The sequence below is a fragment of the Copadichromis virginalis genome, linkage group LG5 (genome assembly GCF_057382275.1).
Source record: "Copadichromis virginalis isolate Kocher_CV1m ecotype Utaka linkage group LG5, C_Virginalis_male_GT1.1, whole genome shotgun sequence".
Lineage (NCBI taxonomy): Eukaryota > Metazoa > Chordata > Actinopteri > Cichliformes > Cichlidae > Copadichromis > Copadichromis virginalis.
Genome location: NC_140622.1, coordinates 35,588,623 through 35,606,576, shown reverse-complemented (window position 1 = coordinate 35,606,576; position 17,954 = coordinate 35,588,623). Strand labels below are relative to the sequence as shown.

The 17,954-nt window shown below is 40.4% G+C and overlaps 1 protein-coding gene across 1 annotated transcript; it reads right to left on the bottom strand.

Moving 5' to 3' along the window:
* Positions 1-194: 194 nt before the first annotated feature.
* Positions 195-17,775, bottom strand: ppp4r1l (protein phosphatase 4, regulatory subunit 1-like). The gene is made up of 20 exons (XM_085457576.1): positions 17,719-17,775; positions 14,712-14,756; positions 14,313-14,442; positions 12,205-12,311; positions 11,956-12,098; positions 11,695-11,841; positions 10,784-10,891; positions 10,210-10,275; positions 9,804-9,962; positions 9,188-9,312; positions 8,136-8,641; positions 7,741-8,051; positions 6,623-6,709; positions 6,301-6,486; positions 5,409-5,570; positions 5,092-5,192; positions 4,748-4,868; positions 4,191-4,325; positions 2,879-3,020; positions 195-2,448 (listed from the first exon to the last, which is right to left on the bottom strand). The coding sequence occupies exons 1-20, from the start codon at positions 17,723-17,725 to the stop codon at positions 2,303-2,305; spliced, it is 2,934 nt and encodes a 977-aa protein (XP_085313702.1). The 5' UTR covers positions 17,726-17,775; the 3' UTR covers positions 195-2,302.
* Between the last annotated feature and the right edge of the window lie 179 nt (positions 17,776-17,954).

Sequence of the window (17,954 nt, the reverse complement as noted above, 5' to 3'; positions counted from 1 at the left end):
ATAAATCAGTATAGGCTGAGATCTAAACATCTAATATCGGATTGCTCAGTTGTTTACGTGGTTCAAACCTTTGTTGTTCATTTCCAGGAAATGTTTTAGCCATTAACTAACATTTAAATGTTGGACAACAGATTAACCTTGTATGACTGAACCACAGCAGACAATAACGGCAAAACAAAGCAACCAACACAGCATTGTAATTTTCATAATTTTAATTACAGAATACTAAAAATAACATTACATAAAATGTCTTTTTAAAAGAAACCATTGAATATTACAAAGGTTGTAAATTTTGTAAAGTTAGGATATAAAATCTTTGAACAGTGGTGCATAATTGAAAAAGAAAAATAATTCTCATAAAATGTATATATTAACTGTTCTACATTAAAAAAAAAAAAAAAAATGAGATGGGACACAAATTGCAGACAGACAGATGAGTGGACACCGCCATTACTGCAGTGAGCTCTCCTTTCAAAGGAAGGAGGACTTGAGATGCAAAGCTCACACACCACAATCGATTTAAGTTTTCAACTTATTTCTAAGCTAAAAACAGAAAAAAAAAAGGGGGGGGGGGGGGGGGGTTACCATATACAAGAGAGGAAGAACAGACAAGCTCGAGAGACTACAAAGTGACTTGGTGACTGCTCCCAATATTTATAACGCATCTCAAACCGGGTGAAAACCCGACTACACTGGCCTTGGTTCCATAATGTTTTTTCCACAGGTTCAAAGCTGTCCAAAATTGTGAAAAATCTCATACTTGAAATAATTCCACCGAGACAGGGAAACAATGATCAGGCATCTTTTTAGCCTACTAACACTGCCGTTCCTATTTCCTAATTTACAACCGGTCAGTCGGATCCACTGAACACCACCGTGGTCACAACTCAATATCAGGAGGTCGACCTTAAGTGAAATGGACCTTTAAACACGCGCGCACACAATCACACACATGCACACACACACACACGCACACAAACACAAAGTTTGAGGGGGGAAAAAAACATGCCAAAAAGAAAAAAAAATCATCCATCAATGTGCTTGCTTTCTTCCTCTTCTCTCTGAGTTTTGCATCACCCTGTGTCATTTCATGAGCCCTTGTTATTAATGTCTGAGTTAACACCACAGGGGAAAAAAATAAAATAAATCACCAACTGAGGACATTCAGAGCCTGTTTGAACCACAGATGCTCCTCACACTGGCCAGTCATGTCCAAGCAGAGGTATTTCATCAGCCTCCTGCTCTTTGGGAGACAGTTTGTGTCACATTTTTGGTTAACAGACACGGAGCAGGGAAGCAATCAAAAGTTCATTAGGTCATTGTTATTTTATAAAAGATATGAATTTAATTGAGTTACGCTGAGTGGCAGAATCGCATTTACTTCTGTGCAGCAGTAGTGGTTTTAGTGGCCCATGAAGACCAGGTGAAAGAGAGGGGGAGAAACATGAGAAGCTAGAAGTGAACAGACAATAACCCAGAGGACATCTTAGAAGACAAAAGGATGTCTGAGACAACAGGCATTTAAGATGAACTGAGGCGCGAGACACCAGCAGAGCTACTTGGTTTGGCTGGTCTGCTGCTCAGACTGCTGGAGATTTTTTTGTTTTTTGTTTTCTTTCCATGAGGGATCCAGGAGCTTCTGCTTAATGTGTAAGCTAATAATGCTGTTGAGATTCAGATGAGTCCCCCTGAGTTAGTGCACACATCAGAGTCAGGCAGGCCTCGCCCGCTTGTTCGTTAAGAAATTCACAAGAAAAAAAAAAAAAAAAAAGACACAAGAACAAAACCTCAATTTCATAGTCAAGCTTAGAATTAGCTTTGGAGACAGAGAGCCTGTCGTAGTTTTACAAGTCTGTGTTTGGGGACTGAGTCGATGTTAGTGTGGAGGAGGCAGAGGGAAAGTTCAGGTGTAAAATACGGCAGCTTGACGCAAAGCAGTCCAGCTGACGTCTGAGTCCTGCTCATCTTATGAAAATTCACAAGTTTGCTCTTTTTTTTTTTTTTTTTTTCTTTATTCTTCTCCTCATTGTTGTTGCTGTGAAGGTAATGTGCGCTTTGTATTGCCCAACCAGAGACAGAGCTGTGGTGTCTGAGCATGCTCATACTTTTAACGTAGCAACCTGAACATCTGCCATCGTTTCTCAAGTGGTCGTCGGTGTGAATCTGCCCAGCAGGCGAGCGGCTGGGGAATCTGGTCAGGTGCTGGTGTTGCAGTTTACAACTGACTGGGTGTCAGTCAAACAAACAGGTAGGTAAGACAGGCAGGTGGGCTGTAACAGGGCTTGGAGGGGGAGAGCCGAGGCTAGATCAGGGGGGCTGTGTCTATCAAGCCTTTGTTTGGGTCCAGACTGGCAAAGAAGCGGACGTCCCGGTCCTTGTCGGACTGCAGAGCCATCACGGTCTCTTCCAGCTCGTCAGCGCAAGCACAGCCCGGATCCTTGAAGTACGCTGGACACAAAACTCAGTTAGTGGGAAGAATCAAAAGTTATGAGCAAATGACCAGAGCTTGTGCTGAAGGGAGAGTAACTTTGACTTTAAGAAACAAAGCAACTGCAACTTCAGTGTCACAACACCGACTCACCTAAATCTCAGAGCTCAATATAGTTACCAACATAAAAACATATTTAATACACTCAAAGGGAGAAGTATGTTATGACCAAAAGCTTATGATGATAACAGAGGGAAAAAAAAAAAAAAAAAAAAAAAGACACCCCTGATTCTGCCCAAAGCTCAAAAATCTACAAGTGTACCAACATCTCACGCCATGCTGTTGGTTAACGTTGTAAAACCGAATGCTGACAGCTTTACAATTATGCCCTGTACTTTTTCTTGATGAAGTATGAAAACCTTTAGATGGTCAGTTTTTTTTATGGATTACCTTTCTCCATCACGCTCTGTCGTAGAGCCTTGGCTACCAGGACGCGGACGTTTGCCACGGGGTCTGATGAGAGGCTGAGCAGGCTGGGCAGTAGATGCTGACTGAACTGCTCCATGGGCATGCAATCCTCCTCCACTACGGCCTATGGGAAATATTTGGCAAGAGCAAACCAAATGCAGGAAGTAGTGAGTCAAAATGCACTCAGTGAGGGTGATGCAGCAACATAACGAAAGCATCTGACCACACAGAAAAGCTGACAAACAGGCTCATGTCACTGCACATCTCTTATGCGACGTGAACATGACATGAAACAACCACTGCTATTGCATGTATCGTCTGTCCATTTAAAACAATCACACACCAGGAGAAAGCTCACATTTCATCATAACAATTTAAAAACCAGATTGTGAATTCTAATGTAGTATTACATTAAACATTAACATGATTAACAATTCATAATGAGGTTTATATACATGTGACATGTACATGCTTATGTTTTTTTTTTTTGTTTTTCATTTGTTTACATTAAGAGACACGTTTAAGACAAATTTTCACTGCATTCAAATGGACAAAGGTTTTTATTGAAAGTAAATTATACATTATCCAGGAACAATAACTGTTTTTTCCCCCCCACTTGGTCAGAACAAGCCTTTTGGGGATTGGGGGGGGGGGGGTCAACTGTGATTGGTCTGCAATTTTCCTGTTATTTCCTGTTCATCTGATAAACTAAATGCCTGCTCTGCTTCAGTAATTTTAACTCCAATTAACAAAAGTAGTTTTAAGGGAATAATTCTATTACATAGTTTGTGATTTTTCACAAACCTCCTTGGGGATGCCCCTCCCCCAAAAAACTTTTATAAATGGCACTTCAGCTTTGTCCTAACAGGAAGTGACAAGCCGACAAGTGAATGACATTCCATGACATCCAGTGACTATGGGTCACGTAACCACAGGCGACAGGAAATGGGTGGGACCAGAGATAAACAATTTCCAGGTGAGTGACTGAAGAGGTCACCAGTGAGCACACAGGATATCATTGATTGCCATCTGACCAGGACTAAATCTAGTAGAAGGTTATCTAGGCAACCAGAGCCTGGAATATCCTTAAATGATTGGCTGTCAGCTTCAACACTTCGTGTATATGCAGCTTGAAGGCTGTTTTACCTCAAAGCTCCAAATGGCATCTGGTTTGTCACTTAATTTATTTTATTCCATTTCCCAGTAGCAGCAGCAGCAGCATGGACAGTCACTGATGCAGTTACAGACATTTAAAGCCGAGAGAACTGGGACACTTGAGATGAGCATTACCCACCTGGCAGATAAAGGCAAAGGCCTGCCTCCCCACCCACTTGGGACAGTGGCAGAATCTAACAGTGAGCTCGTTGATGAAGTTCAGGCCAAGGTCATCAGCCCCGCAAGCATAAAGCTTCTGCAGGATCTCCACCACCTGAGAACACAAGAGTTGACGAGTGAGTCGCTGAGAAAAAAAAAAAAAACGTACATTTTTTTCCCTCTGCAGTGCATCTAAAAGGAAAAGCCAATCTATATTTAGCATGATTATGAATTTGTCTCTGTTACACAAACAAGAACTTGGCGGTACAGGTTTCCCCTCAGTTAATCTGTCGACTGTACTGTGTCCTTGGAGATGAGCCAAGATGATCAAACACAGCCATCAGGACGTTACTTCATCGGTCACAGGCCACGCATGAACACTTCCATTTGAGTGATTCATTTCCTCTAAAGTTTCCAGAGTTTCTGCTGACCTCGCTATGTGTTACAAGCTGCCAAAGCTGCCCCCCACCAATCATCATTAAAATCATCCAGGGTGGAAGGTTTTTAAATACAAACAAACAAAAAAAGTAAGCTTACCAGTTTGTAAGAGATCCACCTGACCTCGGAGACTTTATCAGAGCAGAGTGTGAGCGCTATCTCTCTGAGGTAATCATACACGTCATAGTGGCTGTACAGCTCTATGATCAGGATCAGCTGTCTGCAGAGGGGGAAAGGAGCAGAGTGCTTCACTCAAATACACGGTACACGCTAGTACAATCAACCAAAAAGTGAATCACAATTTAAGAGCAATGAAGTTAAATCAAACAGCAAGAGCAGAATTAAACAGTAAAACAATGTGAGCCTATCTGAACGAGTGTTAGCTTAAAATTAAATGTGTTTCCAGCTTTTCATCCTGACAGTAGGAAGAAAAGACGACATACTCTGCCAGCTCGTATCTAAATCTCCAGTTGCGACTGTTGTCCGTCACCATGAACTCCTGCAGCTGGTACAGATATTCTCTCCTCTTGTCTGCGTGCAGCAGCTACAACAACAACAAGATGAACACAGAGCAGATCAATTAGAGAGCTAGCCTATCAATATGGCTCAGTTTTTACTGGAAACGACAAAATTCTGCCACCGAGTGTGCTAAAAATCAAAGAGCTGTAAAAACAAAGCATTTCAGAAGTGTGAATGTCAACACAGCCGAACCAAAGTTATATCTTACTTGATCCAGAAGTAAGTGAACCTGTAATCTTACCTTCAGGAAGTCATAAAGGTGTTTGAGCACACCAATGCGGACCTCATCCAAGTCTTTGAGGAAACCGTTGAAGATGGGTACCAGATCAGCTGCTGTCAGCTGGTCCCCCAGGATAACCGCCAACTCGTGTATGGAAAAAGCCAGTGTACGCCGCACCTTCCACTGAGAGCGAGGGAGGAGAGAAAGGGCCATAAAAGGATTATAACACCATCCATGAACAAGGAAGCGGCTTATAAAACATCCTTTTAGCTTCTTTTTCCACATCAAAAAACACAATCAAATTACTAAGAAAAACTTAAACCACTGAAAAACATCAACCTTACATTAATGCTTATAGAGACATTCAGTGCTGTGAGGAAATAAAGGGTAACAGTGTGAGTGCTGTCACAATCACTGCTCTTTGAAGTACACCAACACTGTTGCGTTAAGGTCTCATTTAAATGTCATTCAGAAACTGACACTCATGAGAGGAACATGTTGAAATCTTAAGCCACCAGACCAACACTGTGGTCGAAGAAAAAAAAAAAAAAAAAAAAAAAAAAACCCACACGTGACACATCCAGAATTTACTTTAGTAGTCTTGAAATGCTTAAGAGTCATCCATCAAAATAAAGTTTAGTCATTGTTTGTGTTCTTGCCTTCTCTCATATAAAAATTCAACACTGCAAGGAGTCTGCTTCCAGTTAGCTGACCACTGACACGGCACAGTAGCTCTCAACGTCTGGCAGAAATCCCAGAGCTCCAAAATCCAAACAACATATTCTTTGTCAGTTAGTGACAGCTTAGTGTGGCAGCTTAGATTTCTCATGTGGTGTTGTTTGTCCTATTAGAGTCACACAGCAAATCTAATCCCAAAATAACCCTGTGCTTCCTTTCATGTTTGCATTACTACCTGCACATCAGTAGCGAGCGTTTCATATGTATCTTTGAGGCAGTGCCAGTTCTGGCGACCCAGAGTAAGCGCGACCCCCGGCAGGCTGAAGGCACAGTGTTTGGCGATCTCCGTGTCCACCGTCTGGGCGCGGGCCGGGTCCGTCATAGAGAGGTACTGATCCAGCAGCTGCTGCGGGATCACGTTCTGGAAACGAAGATTAATGCGTTTGCACTCAGAGCAGCAGGCAAGCATAGCGACTAATCCATGTCAGTGCTAATCAATACCAACTCTTAGATGGCGATCAATATTTATAGGTTGGAAAATATCATTGCTGACTCACCTGGACCTTAGGCTTATCCTCAGATAATGGACTGTGAGGGGAGTCATCCTTTCCCTCCTCTTCCATACTCTCAATTAGTTCAGACTCCTGAGGAAATGACAAATTCACACAGATACTGTTAATGATCGCAGACGTGCACCAAGTACTGGAGAAAAACAATTCATACCAGGTCGAAATCAGTTACAGCTGTTTGTAAAAACAGTTACAATGTAGCTCTGGAGCCTTTGATATCAGACGCACCCATGCTGGACTTGAGACACTTGATTACGTAAAGTAAAAAACAGTTTCTAGTTTAAACTGAGCCTTTCACAATGTTAATGTATTAAAGGCTTTCTAATTGCCCAGTGCAATCTCTTCCCCTGAGCTGCAAACCTATGACAATGCAAATAACATGAGCGGTCAGATCCAGCAGACCTCCTAGAGCAACACTGATCATAATAGCAACAACACTGGCACAGCAATATAAAATTATGCAGTGCCTTTTTGCTTTGAGCTACAGCAACCTTAACCTGACTTGCAGCTCCTTAATAAAAATGCGACTCCAAGCTGGGGTTAAGCAGCACAATAAGCTGGCTGTTCAGTTTGTGTCCTTTCCTAAAAGCGTCACATCTTTACATCCTTCTATTTTTTTTTTTCCCTTCTCTTTCCTCCCATCCAGCCCCCGGCTAGTCGTGGCAGACAACCAACCCTTCCTGAGCCTGGCTCTGCTGGAGGCTTTTTCCTCCTCGCTGCCACCAGACAGCGAGGAGGAAAAAAAACCTCCAGCAACCAAAAGCTTGCTCACAAGGGAATGAATCACTGAGTGTTGGGTTTCTTTCTATAATTTTTATGGAATTATAAGCTAAATGTAAAGTAAAGGGAAAAAATGCTGACTTGATTTGGCATTTCATTTCTTTATCAAATCCTGCAGAACAAACATTAACTTCACGAATGAAAACACACAGAAATGCATGTTCTGATCATCAGTGATGCCACAAGACAGAACAGACGTTCTAGCTCACACCTAGTTTTAGTTTAGCTGCAATAATAGAGTATGCATTACAGCAGTGTGAAAATACTGTCAACTACTTGCATCAAGAAAAATCCAGTCACATTAGTTGACAGTCACTGGCTCGTACCAGAACGGGGGAGTTGGGAGGAGACTGCTCCTGGTTTTCCAGTGGCTCCGTCTGCGTTTCCTCGTCTCCTTGCTCCTGGATGGGGCACGACTCTGAGGATGTGGGAGTTTTTGACATTTGCTCTTCGTCTGTGGATTGCACCTCTATCTCTGACTGAACCTCCAAACTTTCACTCTCTGCAGAAGGGCTGTCTGCACCGTTTTCAGTCTGAAGCTCTGGCTGAAGCTCTGGCTGGGGTTCAGTCGGGCTGTCGTCTGTCGGACTGTCGAGCTGGGCTGCCTTTAGAGCTGCCGACAACACTTGAACTTGAGCTGGAGGCGAATTACATGCAAAGCTGAATCTACATGCCAGTTCAGTACAAAAAGACAAAAGATATTCTACCTGCGTATCCTTACCTTGTACATCGGGGTCATCCATGTGTGGCTGCAAACAGTCCAAAACCTTCTGGATCTGGTCGCTGGTAGCTTGTTTGCCATGGTTAGACTTGGAATCATTACAATTCTCTGTAGGTTCCTCTTCTTCTCTCTTTTCCTCCTTTACCTCTTCCATTTTTTGACAACTCAGCATCTCCAGTTCCCCGCTGATGTCAGGTAAAGGAGACCTCCAATAGTGAAAAGAATTAAAGTTCTCGTCTGTCTGTTCCGCCTCTTTCGTGTTCTTAGCGTTGTTTGTAGCTGTCGGGCTATCACTGCTGTTTGTGTGGGTGAAACCGCCATGCATCTCTTCAGGGACTAAGGTGTGGCTGTTATCAAAGTTGTGCAATTCCTCGCTGTCAGCTGTTGACACATGTTCTGGTGACGGCGTGGCACGCCCGTCCTGGTTTGGAGGCGTGTGGGTGATGGTTCTTTCTGTGTGGCAGCTGCTAATGTCAGAGCAGTTCAGGGAGTTTAGGGAACAGCCGCTGAAATGAGGAAGAGAAAAAGAAATTGTAGATAACTTTGAGTAGATGCATCCATTCAAAGCCAGCAGTTAAATGTTTCCAATTGCCTTTTACCTCCGACAGATTTTTTTTAAGTTGTAAACAGAAGCACACTTAAAAGCTTAATGGAAGATTGAGGATTCATGAAGAAAAAAATAAAAATAAAAAATAAAATCTGTTCCATTTATTTGACATTTTTTCCCCTCCACATAAAAACTGATAAAAAATGAAAAGAAAACTGAACCATTCAGGTCACACCCAGTGAATTCAAACCATGATTCACTTAACTGATGATGCAACAGTCAGAAGCGTCTGTGCCAAGACCAAACTCAAACCTCCTGCATGTTGATATAATCACAGCCTGAACTACATTTCACAGCTTACTTAATGGCCTAAACATCCAGACCTAAGAAGACACGACTCGAGACATACGCATTTCGTCTTAAACTATGTGGACATGACAAAAGAAGGACATTTCTGAGTCTCTTAATGCTTCTTGTTATAGCAGTGATAAACAGGTGATCTTACCTGTCAGATGTACATCTGGGAACCTCTAGTAGTGCACCATCCTCTCTGAAGTGAAGGCCTGTGGTGGATGGGTTAGCAAAGGTGGAGATGAAGCGCCCCAGAGACTGGAAAGCCGCCTGTCGTACCTGAAAGTGGAGTATATAGAAATTTGTCTTGCTCACTGTGCCAATCATTCAAATTTTATCAGTCTTAGAAACAATGAGGTAAGAAATACCCTCAAAAGATAGTACACAAACTGCAAGCTCAAAAACAAACACACACACACACACACACACACACACACACACACACACAGCTTGTGGATCTGGTTAGATGATGATCCTGTGCTGCTACACAGAAGAAAATGTGTATTCTGCTCTTAATTTTAGACACATCAAAAGGACAACACTCTGATTTCAAGTCCCAGTTTGAAAGTCTGACAAGTTGCAAGCATACCGCATCGAAAACAGGGAAGATGGATGTAAGATAGCTCCAAGCAACAACTGCCCTAATTTCATCACACCACTCAGGACGTTACACTTGATTGTTATTGTAATTTTAACAAAATCCCCCCCCCCCCCCTTCTTCCATTTCCAAGTTATTTTCCTCTCTGTCCTTGTGTGTTTGTGTATCTTACCCAGCGGGACTGGTCACTGATGAGGCTGATGAACAGGGGGGACAATTTGGAGCGCCGCACCTCTGGAGAGGTGGAATTTGAGACCATCATGAAGCACTCGGCACAGGCTTTCCTGATGCCCCAAAGGCTGTCTGAGCACAGGTCGAAGAACTTGGGCATCTATGTCAAAATAAAGTCACATCAGTACAGCCTGAAACCTTAAACCATGAAGAAACTACTGACGTGCAAACGTTACATAACATCATTCTGATTACACAACAGTTTAACACAACATAAGGCACTTTATGCAAATTCATAAGGCACATCTAAAGAAAAGCTTCAAGGACACAGTACTAAACTTTCATCTTGCATAATAGCATAAAATTACACACCGAATCTGTGAGAAAAACAGTATTGGGCATCTTACCAGCAGTTTTTCTGTGGCCTCCTGGCCTACAATTGAACAAAATTCTCCAAAATTGGCTGCACACACCTGTAATACAAAAATGATACCAATGTCTCTGTGTTAAGAGTAAAACTGTAAAAAAAATAATGTTCCTGAATGAATAAGAAGGTACCAAGAAACAGCATCTTAAAAAGAGTTGAGTCCCAATATCACAAATAGGAACCTGTACTGATTTGTATGATTCATTCAGAGTGCAGCCTTGAGGCAGATTGCTTTATAAAATGCTTTTTATACAAGTTTCTATAACAAGCTATCTGCCAAGTTAAACTACCTTTACGGCTCCTAAATCATGTTCCCCAACTGGCACCAGTTACGCCAGCCAATTAAAATTCCACACTGAATACACAACAGCGCAGTGTAAGCTAAGTTACCGCACATAAACGAATTAAAGTTAGCTCAATGAGTGATTGGATTTACACTAATGGAACAGCAGAACCACAATTAAATTTTTACTGTCAAAGTTGTGACTTCAGTCTAAACATCTGCTTTAAGTCATCTCTGAGTTTTAAAGATACCTTCGGGTTGAGCTCGTTACCTTGCGCACTTGGAAGAGTCTGGCATCACTGCACAGTTCACAGAAACGTGGCAGCAACAAGTGCTCCACTGTGTCTTTGCTCAACATGGTGACAACTTTACACATGATCTGTACAGAGAAGAACAAGAACAGAGTTTAGTGTCATCACAATCTCCGAGTGTGTCTCGGTTTACTGGTTCATTTTATTAACCTTGAACCATGAAATTAACAGAAAACCTCAGAGAAATAAGATGTGCACTGAGGTTGAAAAGGAACAAAAATAAATAAAAATTGGGTTATTAAGAGTAAATAGTAAAGGAAGGGGTTTGTGTTTATATGATAAAAGGTTTCAGGGGGATGAATCTGGTTTAAAAAAAAAAGAAAAGAAAAAAAAACTGATTTGAGTTAAGTAAATTAGTGAATCGCTTATGCGCTAAAAGTGCCACTAATAAAAGAAAATCCACTTAACTTTGGTACCTTTAGATTAAATTATGCTGTACAATGATATTGCTGTCCTTATTTACTCATTTTAAACCATTTAGAAACTTGTCCCAGAATGTAATAAAAAGACACCACTGAAGGTTTCTACCTGGGCAGAACTTCACAGGTTTAACTGCTAAGTCACACCTACACCTGTAGCCTAAATCCAGTTTAGTGTTTTTATTCTGCCGTACTACATCAAGCCCAATCTCCAGCTACAATACTAAAACATTCCTCTGGTGTGCTCCACATATCACAATTTTTATATTTTACTATTCTTGATTATAACCACACAAAACAGGGTTCAACTTGAATTTGAGTTAAACAGAGGTTATTTTACATAAAAGTTTACGTAGTTTAACTCCCCGCTTTTCTCCTGGTGATCCCCGCAGTTTGAGAACCACTACAACATTTCTTTAAACATTTTTCGTTAAAATACAGTGTTGTCTTACAGCCACTGCCTCAATTTTGTAGTCATCGTCACTGCTCGGTTCTGTGAGGTCGAGTAGAACTGGACAAACTTTGGTCTCCATGTCAGCTTTAGAGATGAGGCCCTGCTCCAGCAGGACGAGCAGTGCTGCCTGACTCGTCTTCCGCACCTTAAAAATACAAGGGTCAGAGGTTAAAAACAAAACAAGGCAAACGAACAATACCAATTCATATGAATTTCTGCAATTACCTTATTTTTGTTTTCTTTAGGTCTACAGACTTACCTGGTTATTCGGATCAGTGAGATACCGGACAACAATTGGTACCAAGTATCTCGAGAAAGCAGCAGGGAAGTTGGGCCGACTCTCATGCAAAAACATGGCGATGTTAGGAATCTGCTCCATCAGCTCAGCTCGGACTGTGGGCTCTTAGTTACACAAATTGCAATATTTCATTAATGCACCACATTAAAAAAATAAAATAGAATAAACTGCAACCACAGCTACATACTGTGAAAACGAAAATACAGCTACCTCCATCTTCCGACATTCTCGCAACGGTCTCCATGACACTAATAAAGTCATTTTCATTGTCACTGAACTCTCGAAGCACATCAAGCAGGCCACGAGCCACGATTTGCCTAGAAAGCAATGGGAGCTTCAAGTTAGTGGACTGCCTGCCAATACCTACAAGTTTCAAAAGCACACAGCGTGACACACCGCACTGACAGAGCTGTCAAGTGCATTACACACACGTGCATTAGGAAATGACAGCAGAGCTTTAACCCTGCAAAGCTGAGCATGAAAAGCATAAAGACTGGAATGTAAGGCGTTCGTGTAGAGACACGAGCAGCTTTTGAGGTTGGAGACACCTCTGATTATTCTGCTTTGTTTTTTTACCCACCTGACCTGTGTCAGACTAAATACCTCCCCTTTATACACTGATAACAGAAAAACAGACCTTAAACTAAATATCCTTTAAACATATAACAGAGAGGGATTACAATAATCACTCTAAAGCCAGACAGCCAGCCTCCACACAGGGCTCTATGTTAAGTCTTTAGGTCTTCCTTCACAGTACGGGTTTAAAAAAAAAAAAAAACCATAACAAAAGGCTTAGAGATGACTTCTGAATGAAGGCCAGAAAACAAAAGGCTATCTCAGTGCAACCTTATGTTGCCACAAGTCTTTTAAGCAACTATTTCCCAACTGAGGAAAGTTGATGAAAAGTTTGTCTCAATATCTGGCTACATTTCCTTAAAGATTTTTATACAAGAAGTGACTTTTAACAGATGTTTCCTCGCTCCCCTCCATTGATTTGCACATGTTTCCTTGATGATAAGACCTTCAAAATTTGTTGTAATGCTACTGGCACACATTCTTATCATTAGAGGTGGGGATCACCATACATCCCACGATACGATATTATCACAATACTTAACGCACGATACGATATTGTTGCAATTTTTTTTAAATATTTTGCGATATTCAGATTCTGTACATAAAGGTAAACTTTATCAATATTCATTTTATCTAATATCAAAGCCTCGCACTCAGTCTTTCTCTCATTTCAGTCAGTTTTATTGTTGACAAACTGAACGGTTTGTATTACAGTCTAGTCCAACTTAACTGAATGCAACCATCTGGTACAATTATAGCTATTCTGAACTATGCAATTTATGAAAACTATGCAGCCCCTTCAGCAACAGAAGAATTTGAAAGTAAACTAAAACAAAATATAATTTTACATTACATAAAAAAGTTTTAAACTTAATTAAAATAAAACATGTCTTAAATTAAAATAAGTAAACTGTCATGTTTATTGCTGCCAAAAAACAAGTTAAACACATTTGGACAGTGAGGGAATGTCAGGATTCTTGCTCAGAAAAAGGAGCTGATCAACATGCTCTGAAGTCAGAGCATGTTCCAGTCCACAAAAACTTTTTTTGTAACAAAATATCGATTTCTGCTGTCCCTGTATCGATACATTATTAGCAAACAAAATATCACGATACTACACAGTATCGATTTTTTCCCCCACCCCTACTTATCATGCCGACATGTCTACAGTTTTGCTGCTAAGTTTGGATGACCACGCACCTGTTCACATTAGCCATCAAAACCCAACAAAGTCAATTCATCCTTCTTTAAGTTAGGAAAAAACAAAAGAAATTTTACTTTATATCAAATACGGGAAATAAGATACTTTTGTAATTTTGATACAACTACCACACACAAGCTTTAAGTGAGAAAATTTACATGGGCTTCTTGTGGATGGACGGACAGCTCAGAAGAGAAAACATACATTACTGTGAAGATAGCTTTGGACAGACATTTTGGAAACAGTAGCTAAACTGAAGCATTTTAGTATACATACAATTACTTCCAAAGTTCCTTATAGCAGCCACTGGTTTAAAATAATTTCAGTGAGCTTCAAATACCAAAGACAGCTCTAGTAGCTGTAGAATATTGTCGTAAAGTGAGATCTGAGTTGTGGTCAAAGCCAGCAGGTCAGTTTTCAGTCATAAAATATTTATTGCTCAGTGTTTACATTGCAGAATATGGTGTGTCAACCTATCCACAAATTTTCTTTGCTTTTGCAGACTAATGCATGACCAGCTTGACCACGGGCCTCTGCTTACCTGTTGAAGACATTCTCGCTGAAAGCATATTTCTCTAGCCTCCCGAGAGGAGTAAGGTTATCTTGTCCTGCATCCAGGAAGGCTGTGATGCGGATACCGTCGCACTCTGTACCATAGTCATCAAATCCAACTGTGGGAACAAAATAAAGATGATTTTAGATCTACATATTGGATGACTATTCAAACGACTTCAAATACTAAGGGCCTAAATGATGGCCAATGGGTAAAACAGTAGTGAGAGTGCCAGGCTAAAGGTACTGAGTCAACTAGCTTTAAATATATAGATCTTTTTTAAAGTATTTCCATCTAGGACCCTGCTGAACAAAGCTCCTGTTATATGAAATTAAATAATTCTACAATAGTACGCTATTTTTAGTGCAGTGTTATTGGCATACTTACAATCATCCAGATCATCATGGCCATCTTCAAAGTATAAAGATAGACCTGCAATAACAAGGCAGTTAGTGAGGTAGGGATCCATGGCGGAAGAACCATCTCTTATTGACACCCTGGTCTGAATGGCACATTTAGAGTAAGTCAATTACTAAGAGGGGGCAAAGTCTCCTAGCAATAAATCACAGTAGTCTCCCTAATGTCATCACTTGGTGAAAGCGAAACTTGATGCATTCAAGTGATATTGTCACTGCTATGGCCTGGAGGAGAAGCAAATCCAATCAATGCTTATCACAGTGATTAGCGAAGGGAGCTGAGATCAGACTCCAGTTAAAAACAGGTAACAAACTGTGCAATTCATCAGAATAGCATCCATTCATCAGTGTTGGCAAAAAACAATGACCACAAACTGGCAATTGGGGCTTTCACACATTTTAATCTTGTGCAAGCCTTTAAAAAAAAAAAAAAAAAAAAAAAAAAAAAACAACTTTATTCTACACCATGGTCAAGCAGATACAGAGGTGATAATAAAAAAAGCTGGTTTAACAGTGAAAACCTGTCTAGGCCTACTTTGATCTCCTAACACATTAAATTGAACAGAATCAATTAAAGAAACAAACTGACTGATATCCACCCCCAATTTTCTTGATCAAGAATAATTTATAATTTCATTTTTTGCTTCATTGCACAGTTTTCTTTAGTTAATAAGCTGCAATGGTCAAGTGCACATCCATAAAAGCACAGATGAACAATGCAGGTTATTATCATGATGTGAGATCATTCAATTGTCAGTTTGGTGCTATTTAAACTGCACTCTATTAAATGCTAATGCATTTATTTTTCTGACAATCCTCCCTGATGAAAATGGATTTAACAATCATCTATTACAATGCATATAGCATAACATGAAGGCCTTCATCCTCCAAACTGCACAGACAGTTTGATTGTCTTAAACTGAACATTAAATCCTTAATTATGACAAAATGTATAAGGTTGTATCGGACTGCATTCTTTTTAGCTTGGTGTACCTAATACAATAAATCCAACCCTCATTGTGCATTCAATTGCAGCCAACCACAGCACTTAACACACTTTTTGTTTTTCTTTCATCTTGCAAAAAGACATAACACGGTCATGATTAATGATTGCAGAATTACTTGATAGGAAATTCAATTTCCAGGTTAAACTTTACCCTATCACTCCATTCAAGCTGATATTTTAGTTATTTGTTTTTATTTTTTTCCACTGGCTCAATATCAGAGAATTCAAGCAACTCATATTGAATAATGCCAAACATCTTGAATATGGCCAGATTGGCATGTCACCCGTCTCATATGCGTCATACTGGTCTGCACTTGTATTGTCTGATATGTGCCGATATAAAAACACGGCTCAATAATTCAGAATTGCTGTCATAACAGTTTCTCCAGCACAGCAGCTACGCTGTTGGCTCAGCTCAGCACTTTCCGCATCACATGCAGCAGAGTCAAAAGACGTAGTCATGATAAACTGCCAAGTAGTTTGCAAAATGCAATGTAAAAACTGTATTTTTGAGATATATATATATATATCTCAAAATATGATGAAAAAATATATATATATTCATCATGGGTCGCCACAGCACGCCATCTGTCTTCATCTCACACTATCTCTAACCAGCCTCCTTTCACATCAACCATACATGTCCTCCTTCACTACATCCATGTAGCTTGTCTGTGGTCTTCTCCCCCCCCCTGCCTCGCAGATCCAACCTTAACTTCGTTTATCTAGCATATTCACCATCCCCTCCTCTGCATGTCCAAACCATTAGAGTCTTGCCTCAATGCCTCTCCAAACTGCAAGACCTGAGCTGATCAATTCAATTCAGTTTAATTTATATATTCGTTCCTTAACATATATAAATATCTTCGAATCTAACACACACACACACATACATATATATATATATATATATATATATATACACATATACATATATATATATATATATATATATATATATATATATATATATATATATATATATATATATATATATGAACTATGAACAGGTAATTATCAGATTTATTTATTTTTTGATAAAAGTCGAATTATATTTTGGTTGGGATTTATTCGTTTAATAGTAGTAAGTACCAAATCCATAAAAATAATAATGGCTTAAAATTATATTGACAGCCCTACGCTAAATGCATTTAAAGTTATTTTCCCCCTATTTACAAATTAGCACATTTTCAAAAACAAATGTGTGTGTAATCATGTTATCTAGCACAAGAAGACCTTCTCTCACTGTTTATTTTCAATACCACCCAGCCCTCGATATAGGACAATAGCAGATGGGGGGTTTGTAGTCAACGGAAGAGACCAGAAATAAGTCCCATGAGGAGAAGCCAGTGTTTACAGCTGGGCAAGCAAGGGAATGTGCTCTAAATATAATACAGTGCCTACCTCGAAATCACACATTAAACGAGGCGTTTCATGAGTAGAATAATCAACGGCATAATATATATAACAACACCCCAAAAAACCACGCTGGCACAAAACAACATCGCGCCTTTGTTGTGATGTAAAACAGGATTTGGTCAGCTTATGGCTGATCATGACTTTAGCAACTCAGCTAACGTTGGCTAGGTCAACTCGCTCGCGTTTGCTATGATAACAGATCGATAATAAACACGGGTCATAGTATTCTCCCATCGAGGTCTGAAGAGACTAAAAAAGTAATCTACATGCAATGAGCAAATATATGATTCAGTGTAGTCCCAAAGTCACCCATTTCGATACCCCGTAAGGAGCTTTCGTTAGCTTAGCCTGCTAGATGCTGCTAAGTTTGCTAACATGGCTTGTCTAGCCCTTTCGCTTGACTTCTCTCCCACTTCGTCCTGCAGTACTACACAGGAAGTGGAGCAGAAGCCGTTATTTAACTACTAAAAACCTCAACTGCCCGAAAACACTTTACAAATGCCAGCACAGCGCCAAAATATTAAAGAAAACTCGGGTTAAAAAGTGCCATTACCTGCCATCTTGAGCGTCGGCTCGGCTCTGCGGGCTGCCGTCCCGTGTGGGCTGTCACCGCCGCACAGCTGTCACTCAAACACTGAGGCAAACTACTTCCTGAAAGTACTTCCTGATGCTGCTTTTCACTGGTTAATTACGTATTAAACAACTATATCGAAAAACGTTACTCATCTCGGGCAAAAACTCGACATAAGTGAGATTAAAATAGCGCCTGTGGGGAGGGCTTTGTGTATC

Coding starts and splice junctions, on each gene's coding strand:
- ppp4r1l (XM_085457576.1), bottom strand. Junction 12,099..12,204: donor GAGAATGTCGGAAGATGGAG/GTAGCTGTATTT, acceptor TGTGTAACTAAG/AGCCCACAGTCCGAGCTGAG. Junction 10,892..11,694: donor ACAAAATTGAGGCAGTGGCT/GTAAGACAACAC, acceptor TTCTCTGTACAG/ATCATGTGTAAAGTTGTCAC.